Source organism: Chelonoidis abingdonii, chromosome 10 (assembly GCF_003597395.2).
Source record: "Chelonoidis abingdonii isolate Lonesome George chromosome 10, CheloAbing_2.0, whole genome shotgun sequence".
NCBI lineage: Eukaryota > Metazoa > Chordata > Testudines > Testudinidae > Chelonoidis > Chelonoidis abingdonii.
In genome coordinates, this window is record NC_133778.1 from 47,099,274 (window position 1) to 47,116,665 (window position 17,392).

Sequence of the window (17,392 nt, forward strand, 5' to 3'; positions counted from 1 at the left end):
TTAGACTCTTAACTCCATCAAAGTGACAGGGCTTTGAACACACCCCTTTCATCAGCATCTGACACTGGCTAGCTTAGGTGGCTCCTCACATAGCATGCTGGCTTTTGTGGCCTGCATTCTCAGGCACCTCTCACCGCATTCATTGTATAGAGAGTCTAGGTGCCTAACTCAGGCTTTGTGGACCGCACTGTTGTTCCTGTGATTGTCTAGGTGCCTACTTCTTTTTGCAGTTCTGGGCCTACGTCAATTTAGCAGCCTTTATCTCAACAGATACACTTTCTGAACTGCATGTTTCATCGTTCTTTAGTGATAAAAAAAATTACTTTTTATTTCTACTAACCAAAGAGCCACTAGTCAAGCTGCAGTCTGTTTTGACTTATGCATCTTCAGCAAACCTATATAGTTCCAACTGCAGAGTCAAACTCTGGCTTTAGTTAAACCCAATCAACTCCAAAGCAGACAATAAGCATGTAGAGGTGTAAATGAGGCAGGAATATGGCCTTGAGACTTTTGACTACTTTTGATTATGAATAAGCCAAGAAGAACCAAACTTGAATTTCGGATCCAAGGCTGAGTTTTTGGGACTGGAAGTTGAAAAAATCTTTAACTGAGCAAATTTGACATAGAATTCACTGAGACTCGATGGGCATGGAAATGCACAATGCCACTGCTCCAGAGCAAATTAAGTTAAGCAGAACACCACTACTAGATGTTTGGAGAAGACTTGAGGAGCTCTATCCAGACCAAATGAAAGCACCTTGTATTGGAAGCTATGACCGCCTATGCACACTTGAGATACTTTTGATGTATCGCTTTGGAACTTGGAAGTAGGTTTCCCCAAATTCAGAAACCTCAACTTACTCCTGCAAATCTATAGAAGGTACAATGGCTGCCAGACTCACCATCCAAGCCTTGAAATTTATGGTAATCCTGTTCACTTTTCTCAAGCACAATACAGAATGAAGGTATTTTAGGATTAAATACAACTTTAAAGTATGACAAATGTAGATATTATAGACCAGAGTGGGCAAACTTTTTGGCCCAAGGGCCACATTTGGGTGGGGAAATTGCATGCAGGGCCATGAATGAAGGATTGGGGCAAGAGGTTGGGGTGCGAGAGGAAGTGCAGGGTGTGGGAGGAGGTGCAGAGTGTGGGGGGGGGGGGGGGGGGCTCAAGGCAGGGGGTTGGGGTAGCAGGCAGGGGACTCATCGGCAGGAGTTGTGGTGCGGGGTGCAAGGAGGGGTGTCGTGGCTCTGGCCCAGGCACCGTCACTACCTTTGGACCAGCTTCTGGAATGGCCCTGCCCTGCCTGCAACTCTTTGGCCCCATGGTGCTCCGGGAAGCAGCTTGGCACCATTGTCCCTGTGTGCTTCTGGGGCAGAGGGCTCGCATTGCGTTTGACTTTGCCGTGGGTATCTTTCCCAAAAGCTCCCATCTGTCCGCAGTCCCTTGTTCCCAGCCATACATTGCTTCTGGGGCAGAGGGCTCCATGCGTTGACTTTGCCTGTGGGTATCTTCCCCCAAAGCTCCCACTGGCCGCAGTTCCCTGTTCCCAGCCAATGGGAGCTTCGGGGGAAGGTACTCACAAGCGAGGGCAGAGAGCGGAGCCCTCTGCCTCTGCTCCTCCAGGGGCCACAGGGACTTGGTGCCGGCTGCTTCTGGGAGTGGTGCAGGCCTTGCAGCGCCATGGGGGTGGCAATCCCGTGGGCCGAATCCAAAACCCTGAGGGGCTGGATCCAGCCCATGGGCCGTAGTTTGCCCACCCCTGCTATAGACAAAAAACATTATCAAGTTATCTGTGTATGAGATAGACTTTTTTCTAGCTACTTTTCAGATCCGTCTGGAGGAGATGTAGTTTGCTCAAGAGAGTTCAGCCTAGGCTCACTTTGTGCTTTAACACATCCATAGCATGACATGGAGAAAAAAGTGTTAGGGAATCATAACTCAAGATATCAGAACTTAAAATTCAAATTACAAAACTGCAACATGCCACAGGTCAGTTTGAACAGTTTGTAATGTGGTTTCTTTTACTTACAATAGAAATATATATGCAACCCCCCCTTACCTTCTGTTCTAGTTCATTCTTCCTATAGTTGATAGTAATGGAGTAATAATGTCTGTTCAGCCCATGAATTAGAGCCTATAAAAGTTTGTGGGAGAATATGTACACTAAAGTTACTATCATAGATATGAAAAATATTAGTAAGAAAGTGACTATTTAAAGCAGTCAACTTGAAATAGTTTTGAAAACACGTTAGAGGTAGTGTCAACCACTATACCTGCTAATAACAATCTTATTTTCCTATTTTTTTAAAAAAGTTGCTCTCTTCTCCATTTCCACATGAAAAATTCACACAAACAGGGAAACAGTACAACTATTTGTAAACTGCAGACATATTCAGCAAACAAACAAAAACATTTTATTCTCTCTCCAATTTCTAGTTTCTGGTAAACGTAGGTCGTACTTAAAACAGGAGGTAAACATTTTTCAGACAGATGTGATTCTCATGTTGACACAATGTACATTTCAATGCATGGCTTGGATTAAGATGCAGTTTCTAGAAACAATTTGTGTATTAACATAAAAACTCCTTGTCAGTTGTTTTGTCCTCACAATGTAAAAGAAGATATGAAAAATTACACCATGCAACATTTAAGAAGTAGAGAAATATTTAATATTCCAAATTATATTTTGATGATTTCACCTATTTATTGATGTCTATTTCTTAAAGCTATCCATGGCTAGCGCTTGTTCCACAAAATGCAAGTATAGCTTTTCATTCTAGTGCTTCAAAGTCCTACCGCAATTAAAACTTGAGAGTTATCGAAGTTGAAAAGTGATTTTTTTGCATGCATTTGTATGCTATACAAAGAAATACTTACACAGTTATATTTTACATGAACTAACTGTTTAGTTTAACTGCTGATTTTCAAAGAAAGACTCACATTTAGCTTTACTGAAGTCAACAGAATCTCAAAACACTTGTCTATTTATTGTTAGAATAATTTCAGCCTTAAGTTACTGAAAAGTTTTGTAGTTTCGTTTAACATTCTCTCTCTCCCCTCCCCATCCCCAACTGAAAAAATGGTACCCTCTTGTTTTAACTCAACTGTAGATAAGGGGAGGTTTTTAAGAGCTCCTAAGGGATTTAGAGTACAAGTCCTAAATAGACTTTGACTATTTCCCCTGAAATCACTGCACTTCTAACAGCAACAGTTAATTCAACTTAGGTGTTATCCGAGCAAAGTGCAAATGCTTAAAAAACCCTGCTCCACTACTCCTCTCAACAATCTTGAAACTGTAGTTCGTCACCAGGTTAACTGGAATCTCTAAAATGTATACCTACTTGCAGTCTATATTTTAAAGACATTGTTCCTTAAGTGTTTTGTTTCTCTGAAAGATTAGTGTGTGTCATGCAGTACTTAAGTCCCGTAATATTAAAGTCTTTAATAAGCTTGCCTTATGCCTCACAAAATGACTTTGATAAAATATGGGGGAAGGGGCATGTAAAATCCTAATCCCACTGAAGTCAATGGGAATTTTGCCATCAACTTCAATGCAGTCAGCATTTCATTCAGGGACTTCAGAACATGTGTGTATCTACATTTGTCCTCTGTGAAAAGAATAAGTCATAAGAACTCGTATATGTATACACTTAATTTAAAACTGCAATATTTTAATGTAATAATAAAATATGTAACTGGTCATTGCTGCCTTGCAATTAGTGAAAAAACTTATGTCTGAGATATGCCATGCTGCAACAACAATGATCTTAGACTGTGAGATATTACTTAACCTTTTGCAAAAAATAATGAAGCAGTATGATACTATGGGGGTTTAGAAGAGAGGTCATTACATACAGCCTAAAAAAGCCCAGTAATATATTCTCTTGAAACAGGCAAGCATGGGCTTGCCTGTATCCACTCAAAAACATTAGTAGGTTATTTCATACTCATTATACTTTGCAGTTTTCACAGACTCAAAAATCAAAAGCAAAACACTTCAACCTTTTAAAACTAACTATTTTACTAGTATGAATATTTTTGCTCATTTTTTCCCCTCTATAAAAAGTGTTTTAATGCATAAAATAATAAGCTACCAATGTGCTGAAGGCAGAAGTTTAACAATGGCTAGCTGGTATCTCCCCAAACATAGCTATCTGATAGTAAAAGTTGAAGCATATAATTTCAGTTCTACTGTGGCTACTAATAATGTCTTTCAGTAGGCCGTATTTAGCAACATACGTTAATATTACTGTTCATGTAAATAATCTTCAGAGAAGTAATTAGGCTTCCTGGTCGCAACTATTCATGCCTTTTTACAATACGTTTAAAAATAAAATACATTTTTCTTCGTGGGGGGGGGGGGGGACTGTAAAAAAAAAAAAAGTCAAGGAACAAGATAAGGCATTAATCACTCAGGAGGATACTCTTATTTTAGAACAGAAGAAGCTTCCTGCAATGAAGGTTTGGCTTCACTGAAGACCAGAGTATTGACCTTAATAGTCAACACTAGAAACCAAACAGAGTAAATATTCAAGACAGAGATTCAATGTTTTAAATTTTATACATTCTTACAAAGATATATAAAAACATTACACTCAAGTAAAGAGGATTACGCTTAAAATGGTCAATTATACGTTCAAATGATCTATTCCATTCCCTCCCCCCACCTTCATCAAATTACAAGATTACCAATGTAATAACCAGAGTTGGAGATGGAATATTTGTTTAGGACACATTAAAAAGTTGAATACATATTAAGCAAAAAACCTGTAGCAGTAAAGCAAGTGGAAAGACACTATAATGATTAACGGATAAGGCATTTTTCAATGGTTGCTTGAAGAGTATTTTATTCTTTTACACATATAATTGGGATGCTTACAGTAGATGATAAAACACCATTTACTCATCCTGGCTATAGGAAAGCTCAAGCCTATGTTAACAGGAGCAGTTTTAAAACTGCAATACTGAAAAAGGATACCATTTGCCCTCTCTTGTATCACTAATATGATAAAGCTAAAAAAGCTAGAGTATTGTGCTCCCAAATTCACACACAAGTTCTTCATTTTATAAATCTGTACTAAATCTTGACAGTATCTACTTAAATTCTGTGTTTATATCTGACTAATTTAGAGCTCAATCCTACACTCATAAATTAGGAGTAGACCTATTCAAATATCAAGTTAATTTTATATGCACATTAAAATACTGCAAGGAGGGACAGCTATAATTTGTATGTTATAACATTTTAAGATACTTGTCACATCATTGTGATTAAATACCACTCAATACAAAACAGTGTTTATCATCATCAAACACTGAGTTTACCTGGATAGATGGCTTGTTTAAGTGACCCAGATTTGAAGTTGTTTGTCTTGGTTCATGTCCCAAGACCATCATATTAGCATTGATCAATCTGAAGGCATCAATAACAACCTGTAAAAACAAGACGTCAAGTCAATTCTTTTTAGAAAATGCAAGCAATGGTGCCAAGCAACAGTGGACAAGGCATGATCAACTCTTATCTGTTTTTGGCCTTTTTCCAGAAAATCTTTTAATTATAATATTAATAAAAAAGAACCTCCTGCTGCCTGTGCCATCAGCACACAATTCTTTACATTGTATTGTAAGGTGACACCAATTACTACATTTTTCATGGAACTATTAAGTTTTTATGTACTTTTTATCATATAACATTGAAAAGATCAGTAGATATACATACTAAAAACTTCAAAGGTATGTATATATGTTTGTCACCTAAATCTTATCTAATCAAAATGAATGACAGAGAGAGACTAAAACTGAAAGTGAGCACATGCTAAGGGACTGTGTCTAAAGCCCAGTCCTGTCACATCAATTATAGCACCACAATACTTGAAATGACAACAAAATTATAGTCAGCAAGGAACTTGCCCCATGTATTCCCTTCTAGTCAGATGCTTTTTGCGACTAAGAAAGGGTCTATAAATTGTCTGATGGATTAAAAAGTCCTTGTCAGTGTCATACTCAGGAGTAAGAAACAGAGTAAGAGACGACCAAGGTCATTTATGATTTAAGGAACATGGAAGGTAGTATATCCAGTTATTTCATTACAAATGAAAAAAAAAGTAGAGCTTTCATCTGGCCTATTTCTATGCTTTGCTCAAATTGTTCAAGAAACCTTTGCAAAGAACTATTTAGTGGCTTCAGATAATAAAATAATCAGCCAACCTGCTGCTAGGTGAGGTGAGATATAGCTTAGAACACTGCAAAAACTGTCTTTGTCACTTCCAACCATCATTAGAGATTCATAACTACAAGCTAAGATTTTGATTTATTTAGCCCCTAATCCTACAACCACACCTGTGCACATAGAACCTCACACCTATTCAGAGCCCCATTGAATGCCACATGGATGTAGGCATCTGCTCACATGGTTTTGATTGAAGTGTTGGAGCCTTATTTTTAAAGATTCTAATTTTGTCATGTTCTTAAACTGGATTTATGCTTCATAGGTTTTAAGAGCTTACATTAAAATGCCTGAGACATTTCCACCGTTGTACTGTAATCTGTATTTCACAAAATACTACATGGCACCGAGACACCAAGGTCTAATATACTGAGAAGCTAAATATCCCATTGTTTTATAATAGCTTATTCTAGGTAAGCAAGAACAGAAGAACTGTCCATATTTTAAAAATTATTTTAAGTGCTACTCACCAATTCAGGACGTCCCTTCAAGTTAAACAAATTAGGGTACTATCCATAAACCTACTTAAGTGGGAGTATAATGCAATGAGAATATCATGTTAAAGGGCACAGAGAGCTAACAGAAATGAACTGGCAGAGATTAATATGGAAATTAAAAAATATAATTATTTACAGTATTTTAAACTGAAGGCAGCCTAATAGCTATCTCGCATACTATACATGTCAAAGAAGCTGCTTAAGTCACATCAAGCAAAACACTGCCATGGTTGATATAAGTATCAAAGACAGATAATGATATACAAAGTAGTGGAAGATATTTGTACCATCAGAAGGACCATATTTGTTCACTTGTGCATGTGTGTTGATTATATGGTCCATATCCAATTTAGGAAGAGTCCATCTCTACTGCTAAATGCATACAGCACCAAGTACAGCAGTGATGTTCAGTAAATAAGCAGTTATAAGTAGATTGGAAGTTATAAACTTTTAAGATTAAATTTCCCACATGGTCTATCCATTAAGCAGTTATAAATTAGTGACTTGTACAATCCTGGACTCTCAGCTGACTGGCCAGATCCTTCTGCATCTTGTCTCTTAAAGTTGCCTTCAGCAAATATGTCATGGTTCTGCACCTCTTATTAGAATTTCAGTGATCCAATTTCTGCCAGATAGCATGGTGACAGATACCTTATAAATTCTTGTTAAAGATAAAATCCCTTTCCCTGTGACACACACACACACACNTTTGTCTTGGTTCATGTCCCAAGACCATCATATTAGCATTGATCAATCTGAAGGCATCAATAACAACCTGTAAAAACAAGACGTCAAGTCAATTCTTTTTAGAAAATGCAAGCAATGGTGCCAAGCAACAGTGGACAAGGCATGATCAACTCTTATCTGTTTTTGGCCTTTTTCCAGAAAATCTTTTAATTATAATATTAATAAAAAAGAACCTCCTGCTGCCTGTGCCATCAGCACACAATTCTTTACATTGTATTGTAAGGTGACACCAATTACTACATTTTTCATGGAACTATTAAGTTTTTATGTACTTTTTATCATATAACATTGAAAAGATCAGTAGATATACATACTAAAAACTTCAAAGGTATGTATATGTTTGTCACCTAAATCTTATCTAATCAAAATGAATGACAGAGAGAGACTAAAACTGAAAGTGAGCACATGCTAAGGGACTGTGTCTAAAGCCCAGTCCTGTCACATCAATTATAGCACCACAATACTTGAAATGACAACAAAATTATAGTCAGCAAGGAACTTGCCCCATGTATTCCCTTCTAGTCAGATGCTTTTTGCGACTAAGAAAGGGTCTATAAATTGTCTGATGGATTAAAAAGTCCTTGTCAGTGTCATACTCAGGAGTAAGAAACAGAGTAAGAGACGACCAAGGTCATTTATGATTTAAGGAACATGGAAGGTAGTATATCCAGTTATTTCATTACAAATGAAAAAAAAAGTAGAGCTTTCATCTGGCCTATTTCTATGCTTTGCTCAAATTGTTCAAGAAACCTTTGCAAAGAACTATTTAGTGGCTTCAGATAATAAAATAATCAGCCAACCTGCTGCTAGGTGAGGTGAGATATAGCTTAGAACACTGCAAAAACTGTCTTTGTCACTTCCAACCATCATTAGAGATTCATAACTACAAGCTAAGATTTTGATTTATTTAGCCCCTAATCCTACAACCACACCTGTGCACATAGAACCTCACACCTATTCAGAGCCCCATTGAATGCCACATGGATGTAGGCATCTGCTCACATGGTTTTGATTGAAGTGTTGGAGCCTTATTTTTAAAGATTCTAATTTTGTCATGTTCTTAAACTGGATTTATGCTTCATAGGTTTTAAGAGCTTACATTAAAATGCCTGAGACATTTCCACCGTTGTACTGTAATCTGTATTTCACAAAATACTACATGGCACCGAGACACCAAGGTCTAATATACTGAGAAGCTAAATATCCCATTGTTTTATAATAGCTTATTCTAGGTAAGCAAGAACAGAAGAACTGTCCATATTTTAAAAATTATTTTAAGTGCTACTCACCAATTCAGGACGTCCCTTCAAGTTAAACAAATTAGGGTACTATCCATAAACCTACTTAAGTGGGAGTATAATGCAATGAGAATATCATGTTAAAGGGCACAGAGAGCTAACAGAAATGAACTGGCAGAGATTAATATGGAAATTAAAAAATATAATTATTTACAGTATTTTAAACTGAAGGCAGCCTAATAGCTATCTCGCATACTATACATGTCAAAGAAGCTGCTTAAGTCACATCAAGCAAAACACTGCCATGGTTGATATAAGTATCAAAGACAGATAATGATATACAAAGTAGTGGAAGATATTTGTACCATCAGAAGGACCATATTTGTTCACTTGTGCATGTGTGTTGATTATATGGTCCATATCCAATTTAGGAAGAGTCCATCTCTACTGCTAAATGCATACAGCACCAAGTACAGCAGTGATGTTCAGTAAATAAGCAGTTATAAGTAGATTGGAAGTTATAAACTTTTAAGATTAAATTTCCCACATGGTCTATCCATTAAGCAGTTATAAATTAGTGACTTGTACAATCCTGGACTCTCAGCTGACTGGCCAGATCCTTCTGCATCTTGTCTCTTAAAGTTGCCTTCAGCAAATATGTCATGGTTCTGCACCTCTTATTAGAATTTCAGTGATCCAATTTCTGCCAGATAGCATGGTGACAGATACCTTATAAATTCTTGTTAAAGATAAAATCCCTTTCCCTGTGACACACACACACACACACCTTCCTTCTCTTAATTAAATAGATAAACCGGTTTAACACACACAGAATTATTTTAGCACATGGAATTTTTATCTTGCTAAAGAAAAGTTTAATTCCTTTAATGATTTTGTAAACCATTAAACTTCATTCACCTCCAAGACATCAACCATTCTCTAAAAGAGTTCAATGTGTCTACTGTTTCATCCTTGTAATACAAAAAGATCAATTATCTTTTTAATGTTCACAGCAGATTTTACTTTAACTCAGACCATTTTAAGACTCGTGTTTGTATATATAAAAGTACATCTTATCGTTTTTCCAACTCCTGAAATTACATTTTAACCAGATATTCTATTTTAGAAACATCTGCAAATGCCCCACTATAGTAAGGAGTACAAATAAAGTCTCCTCCAGAGACTTCTAAATAGGAAAATCAAGCAAATAAAAATTTACTCTGAGGAACAAGATGCATTAACTTGGCAGAATACCACAACTTAGTGCTTCATCATAATTTGACTTCCTAATGGCTACACTCCGAGACTGCAGTTTAAATGACTGCTCCACTAGAAATCATGGAAGTTCTCCAAAAATGTAATGGCATTTTTGACTAATGATTTGCTCTAACACTTTGATTCCATATTTCCTTTTCAAGGTACGTTTTTGAAAGGAAAACTAAAAGTCCTAACATATTAGGCATTGCAACACTGCTTTGATAGTAAATCAAATATTTTAACTACTGTTTACAATGTCACATTTGGATAACTTTCATAGCAAAATATATTAGACAACTAGCTGCTGAAATATTTACAACTATACTCAACATGGGTTCAAGTTCGAAGTCCTTACTCATGCAAGTAAATGCCATCGCTTCAATGGCACTACTTACATTAATAAAGGTTACAGGCTCTCTGTGCACAACTCCGGAGAAAGGAAACACAAATATTTGCTAAATCCTACTTGTTCAAACTCCAGTGTGAAATCCTTAACTCACAATTCTTATTTGTTCCAAAAACAAGGGTATCTAATCTAGACAGAATACAGAAAATATGAATTGAACGACATGTTTTCTTGTTAGTAGCATTATGACAACCAATAAAAAACTAAATACTTTAGCTACACCAAGATTAAAGGAATTTTTTGCCATCACTATAGCAACTGTCTTAAGGAAACCAACATGCTCAACAACCTGCAATCTAAATTTAGATCTAGTACGCAACAAAAGCATAAATACAGCAATATACCCTACATTTACATTTCTGTGAAATCTTCTAATTGCTTTTTGCACAGTGAGAACAAATCGGTTCCTCCTTTAGAGCATCATATCAAAATAAATAGACTCAATGTCCAGTGCACTAATGAGCAATGGGTGAACAAGGTGTTAATTATGCCACAGTAAGATTCAAGGAAAAAGCTCTGGTGTGCACACCTCCAGGTGCTCAAACTAAAGTCTTTTTTCTGTGTTTATTTCGAAGTACAGCATGATGCAATCAAATGACAGCAACATGGTCACCTCATATTTAACAATGGAACTTTAGAGAGACAGTAATCTGAATAGAGAACCTCCCAGGATTAATTAAAGCAGAGCAAAAATCCATTTTTCAGAGTTACTTTAAGAATTTAAAGGATTTACAGTAGTTCCAAATTTATAGTTTTCATTGTACTTACTACCTCATGACAGCATGCAATGTATTAACAAAAACAGTAACATCTTTACATGAGGCTTTTAGGCTACCTCTCTGAAAGCCCAACTCAAGCCTATGGTAGTAGGATGTTTTCCAGATTATGCTGGTAGCAGTTATAAATATGCTTTTTTCACACTGAAACTCTTTTACCATCCTGACCATTTAATTTCTTCTGGTACAAAGTGTCTCAAGATTTTTCAGAGGTCACTTCAACAGTAGACAGCTTATAACAAAACCATTAGCAGTTTGGCTAGTTTAAGAAAACCTCTTACTTTCCTTTTTTGTTTATTATCACTGCATGAATCTGCGGCATATGATAGTTTATAATTTCTCAGGCTTGTTAAATTCATGTTAAAGGTCTGTTTTCTTGTTGAATAAATTTTGTTCATATAATGCTGCCTATTTCATACACTGAGTCTTTAATAGCACCTTTGGTCTATGCACAACTCACAGATCAAAACAGAGGACTAAAATAGGGGTTGATGATGCTATTTACATGTGTGATTCCTGCTGTCTTCTTGTTAGTAGCTTTAATATAATAGAAGACCTTGTCTGTTTTGTAATTAACACATCTTTACTGGAGAGATATTTGGAAGTGATTGCTGTGAATATACTGGTTAGTAAAATAAACACAATCACACACCACTTTCTGTTATCAGACAAATTTGTGAATTGTACACATTATACTCCAGATCAACAAACTGTGATATAACAGCCAAGTAGAAGACACATTTATATAACCCTTTATTTTTCTGAAAATATGTATTCAATCTGACCTTGCAAATATAATTAGCTTGTGGGATGTGTGGATTTCAGTACCATGGATGCTTTACTAATTGCAACTCTTGGAAATAGATACTAAATATTTGGAAGCTGCCAATACAAAATAAAAACTGTATCTTTTTGTACATCTGTCTTAGCTACAAGAACCATAATAATGTGAAAAACAATAAAGATGGCATACTTTTTGCAAGCATGTCGCTGGGTCAATGATCAACAATAGTTTGAATAATACATTTTACATAGTCAAAATTCAAATCATCTCTAAACTCAATGTCATCTGTAATTTTTTGGCTGTTTGTATGTAGCTATGCTTAATATGATCCAATGTTATTCACTTTTTTCATGCTTTTATCCTGTGCCTGGCCAATGAATTAACAGAGAGCAAATTTGATTGTGTTTGTTTAAAAAAATCTGTTTTTTTTTTAACTTTATTTCTGTATACTTATTTGAAAAGAAACTTTAAAAACTAGATTGATTAAGATGTTTCATGTTTAATACAAGGACTTCAGCCAATTCCGTCTCTGTAAATTAAAGAACCATAGTCACATAACTGAACATTTTTTTTTTAAAGGAACAGACATTTTGTATTGCAAATGACAACCTAGTTTACAAAGTGGGGCCCATTTGAGCACAGCTTTGGAGGGTTGGTTTTTGGGGTGGAATTTTTAGTCAAAAAGTTCTATATAAAATATTTTAAAGAATGACATATTTCAATTCTACAAGTTTTTGCAATAGCAAATCTAGAAACTCATTTTACGAAAGCATACCTGTATTTGGCATGCCGTTCTACACACAGTGACAAACTGCAGATAGAGATAAATCATCCTCGTTATTCAAACAAACTTTCCTGACATCAATATTTGTTTAGCAAAAAACAAACAAAAAAAAACTATGCAATACAAAAGTTGTCTTTAAAAATGCATTGTTACCCTGAAAATCAAGAATCTTGTTATTGTTTATGGACAAACGTATAGTGCATAAGAAAAAACTTTGCAAAAGATATAACGTGGCTATGCCAGGTGTGGAAAAAGATGTAATGTCCCATCTAAAATATCTTTTATCACCTGCAACTGACCTGTTATCAACTGCTTAGTTTGTTTCTAGATTCTTTAAAAATTAAATGGAACATGTGACCTTAGAAGTGCAGCTAAGGTTTATGACCATTTCGTTATTTATGCTGCCATGCACTGTTAGACAACCACAAGTGAAGAACATCTTCTGTCCCTTGTAAGCCCACAGCATAAAAAATTCAGAGAAATCTTACTTTTTATGCCATTTCCAATGAAAAGCACTAGGAACTGAAACTGACTCATGCCAAATTCATATAGCTGAATTGCTGTGATTGTGAGTTTCACGTTTGCAACATGCAAATTATTTATAAAATGTCAATTTTATCTGTGGAAAAGAGATTCCTAGGAGTATGTGCATTTTCTTTCTTTATCCTTGGAGAATTGCTTACTGTGGTCAAAACTGCTGCACAACTTGAATATCCACACTGGGAGGGGATACAACTACAGTATAATACATTTATCTTGACAAGTGAGGGCATGCATCCATAACTCACAAGTAGCAAAGCCACAAGTTTTAAAGCTATATGTCTGAATGAAGATAAATGGACTATTCCACATCCACCATGGTAAAAGGTATTTAAACATTTAATACTTTTCAATGAAAAGTATACTTGGAACTTTTTTGTTTCAGGAAAGGGAATGAACTGAAATAACCTATAAAAACAGTTTACTAAGCAAGCATTTATCACCTGATTTAGAGCACTGCATATCAAAAAAAATCAGAGCACTGACACTCACTTTAACAATGAGGTCTGTAAATGCAAGTTTTCTGCTTTGTAATATTCTGTTCAGAAACTACATTATTTGTGCAGAGTACATGATGCACTAACATGAACAAAAATATTGAGCATGTATAGTTATAACATTTTTGCTGGCTTTACAATGAAACAGGAAGGGTGATGAAGTTGGACAATAATTTGTACTTTGTCTAATTTTGAAAATTTTATTCTGAACGGAAGTACAAATATTAACAGATACCTATATCATAATTAAATATGCAGGATCTCCTACTACAAAAATGTGATTCTTCAAAAAAAATGTAGTTCTCCAATAATTCAACAGTTATCAGCTTCCTGCTTTTCTTACAAATCAAAACCAACACAAATTCCCATTTCTCTGTTCTGCAAGTCAGAGTTCAAGGCTGAAATTTCGCTTAGTTCACATTAGGATGCCTCAGTCTTTCACTTGGAGATCACTGCAATGAATCCACCTTTCACTCAACAGTGACTGAGTTGCTACCATTTGACAGATCTTTGTTGGTTATTTGGCTCTCTCATTCTAGCTCATAGCAGACGGATGTCCACACCACACAACGCTATCACAACTGACATTCTTGCTGACAATTTCACTGGACTTGGTCAATGATTGATCAGGCATGCAGACTGAACTACTCTGACCTCCAGGGACGTCACTCTAGATCAGAGTTGAAGTACATTTGTGACACTGTTGAGGAAGTTGGTACCAAGAGTAAATGAATGACTTCAGTTTCAAATTCTCATTATCTGGCCATTTATTGAACTAAAAATAACAGTTACAAAGCAGACAAAATCTTGTGCTCTGTTCATTCCTGTGATTATTTACTACAGGATTTAAAATAGTAAAGATCATCCAATAAGCAATGCAAAGGTAACTCAAGGATACCAAAGTTTTTCTTCTTTGGCTGGTTTATTTCTCAACCATTCCATTTTTCTCTCTTCAGTCTCTGCAGCTATAAGACTAAAAATACTCAAGATCTCTGCAGATTCTTTTCTTTTCAAAGGGACTATTGGTTCAATAACCTTGCATCCAGGCACCTCTTTTTTCAGTCTGTGTGGCGATACTTAAAAAACTGGCTTAGGCCCACTCAGTGTGGCATTTTTAAGTAATTTTTACTGAAGATATAATGGTCTGACAATACAATATCAACACAATTAACACACGGTCATTGACAATGCATGATAACACTTCAGTGGAAAGGTCAACAATACTTATACTCCTATAGTGCCCCAAATGTGTTAGGCACTGTACAAACATATTGAATGTCATCATCCCTGCCCTACTACTAGTAATAGTTTCTACCAAAGTTATACATTATAAGGACTCCTTAATACTTGAGTGGTATAAATGAAAATTTCTAAACAGCAATTTTAGTAAGTCAAACGTTAATAATGAATGTTGCATCAGGAAAAAGCAGTCTTTGTGCAAAAGCATGTATTTTTAAAAAGCTACAGAAGAGTAATTTACTGTAAAGTGGCATTAGCATAATAACTCACAACAAATAGCCACAGTACAAGTATTACCACTAGCAACTTGGCTGTAATGTGTTTGGGTCTTGATTTTAACTTGGTTGGTTACTTTTTTAAACTTTGGAGGGCCATGGGCAGAGGAAAAAAAACCAAACAAACTGCTAAATTATTACTTCCAAATTGTATTTTTAATGGCCCATAAGGGGACCAAGAACATAACATGGATGTATTCTTCATTTTATTATTTTCTAAATGTATACATATAGACTACCAAAAACTTATCAGATGGTTCCAGACCACTTACCAAACAAACAAAAAAAACCAAAACCAAAAAATCCCCCAAAACAAAAAAACTCCAAGACATGATTTTAAAGGGCCAATCACAATTTTAAGCTTCAGGTACTATACCTGTCCCTCCACCAATTCTAATTTTATAGTCATATTATTCTGACTTAAAAATATTCTCTCTCCCATTGCTGTGTGGACAATCCAAACAGACAAACAAAGGGGAAAGACACTGAATATATATAGGAAACGCTCATCCTTACATAAAATAGTGAGGAGCCCACTGAAAAACACAGATAGCTATAGCTAAAAGGATAGAGTCTTTCAAGAAACTAACAAAAACTAAGCCTTTAAAGTCAGCTGAAGGAGAAGTCTGTTGGAACGGTCTTCAGTGCCCTTATTTTATGGAAGGAATAACTGATAATTATTTGACTGGCCTTCATTTGACTCCATTAGATCACTGGATAATTTTTACAACTCAGTAAGACTCTGTGACTATGGAAGATTTAGACACTGAGCTGTGGATTTGCAGCATAAAGGACTGTTCTGGAGAGCAGTCCGGCTTTCTTTCTTCTTGTTTGGAAAAGTATGTGTTAAGGAAATCTAGTCATAATATATGAAGTTTAAATAGCATAACTTTATTTCTATTTTCAATGTGCACTCTTTAGTGCTGAGAACTAAACAAAGGAAGACAGTCCTGTGCTCCAAGGATCTTACCATCCAAGTCAGAAACAGACAAAATAATACAGCTCAGATACATAACAGACAGGTTCAAATCAAGATCTAGAACTGGTGCATATATCTTAGGCACACTCAGAGTTCTAGGACTTGATGCAAGAAATTTGGTTTTTAGGAGAAATCTCCATTAAGAGAGACAGATCATTTGGCACACAAGCAGATGAAGCTGTGGTTAAAGAGACTGCATAGCATCAGTTTCTGTGTAGCGTTTTATTTCATTTAGTTCAAATTAACCATGACCATTCTTGAAGAGATTATATCTCATTTAGGCAGGATAAAGCAAGCCAACAAAACTCTTAAGGGACACAGTTTAATAATCCAATGTTTTCCTATGCTTTATCATTCTAAACTGAAACCTGAATGTGCAAACCAATGACAGAGGGAAATATTATGCTCATGATGATTTTGTGGTTAATGCTCTGGATTAAGACTCAGGAAATCCAGGTTCAATTTCTCTCTCTGCCACATACCGCCATTGGAAAGTCACTTAAATTCTGTGCCTCAGTTTCTCATCTGGAAAATGAGAAAGGTTGGGAGAAAGAAAAAACTTTCTCCATTGAGATTGAAGGCTATTCAGGGCAGAGACCATGCCATTATTCACAACCTAGCACAATGGGGCCCCAGTTGAAACTTCTAGGTGCTACTGTAAAATAAATAGTGCATCTCTTAACTCTACTTTGAAAAGAATATGTATCGGGCCTGTTTCATAGCTAATTCGTATAGATTATCCCTTTTCTAGGAAAATAATCCAAAAAACATAAAAGGACTATCCAATTTAGAGTTCCCATTAGAAACAAACTGGCTGGATGAAGAGCTTTTTGAAAATGGCAAGCTATCCAACATCCTGAACACAACTTCTGAGGCATCCAAAACATTCTATTTTTGTATCAATACAAAAACCAGATTTTTTTTTTTCCCCCGGGCTCTCTTTAATGAGCAAACAAACAACAAAATTTCAGGATCTTTCAAGCTCTCATGAATTATCTCAGGTAAATGACAGAACTTGGTTCAAGCACGAGATACTTTATAATAATTGCTTTACCTGACAAGATGCCTAATAGTTTTGTATGATACATGCAGCTTATTTACAAAAGAAGTTTCCTCCCAAAGAAAAGTTGACCCCTTCTG

The 17,392-nt window shown here is 35.9% G+C and overlaps 1 protein-coding gene across 1 annotated transcript in view; it reads right to left on the reverse strand.

Annotated features, from left to right (window-relative positions):
* PSMD14 (proteasome 26S subunit, non-ATPase 14) overlaps nucleotides 1-17,392 on the reverse strand; it is a 64,560-nt gene that overhangs the window by 9,029 nt on the left and 38,139 nt on the right. Inside the window, exons 8-9 of the mRNA XM_032803552.2 lie at nucleotides 5,333-5,440; nucleotides 2,067-2,141 (exon numbers count right to left, since the gene is read on the reverse strand). Of these exons, the coding sequence (XP_032659443.1) occupies nucleotides 2,067-2,141; nucleotides 5,333-5,440 (183 nt within the window). The remainder of the gene's footprint in view (nucleotides 1-2,066; nucleotides 2,142-5,332; nucleotides 5,441-17,392) is intronic.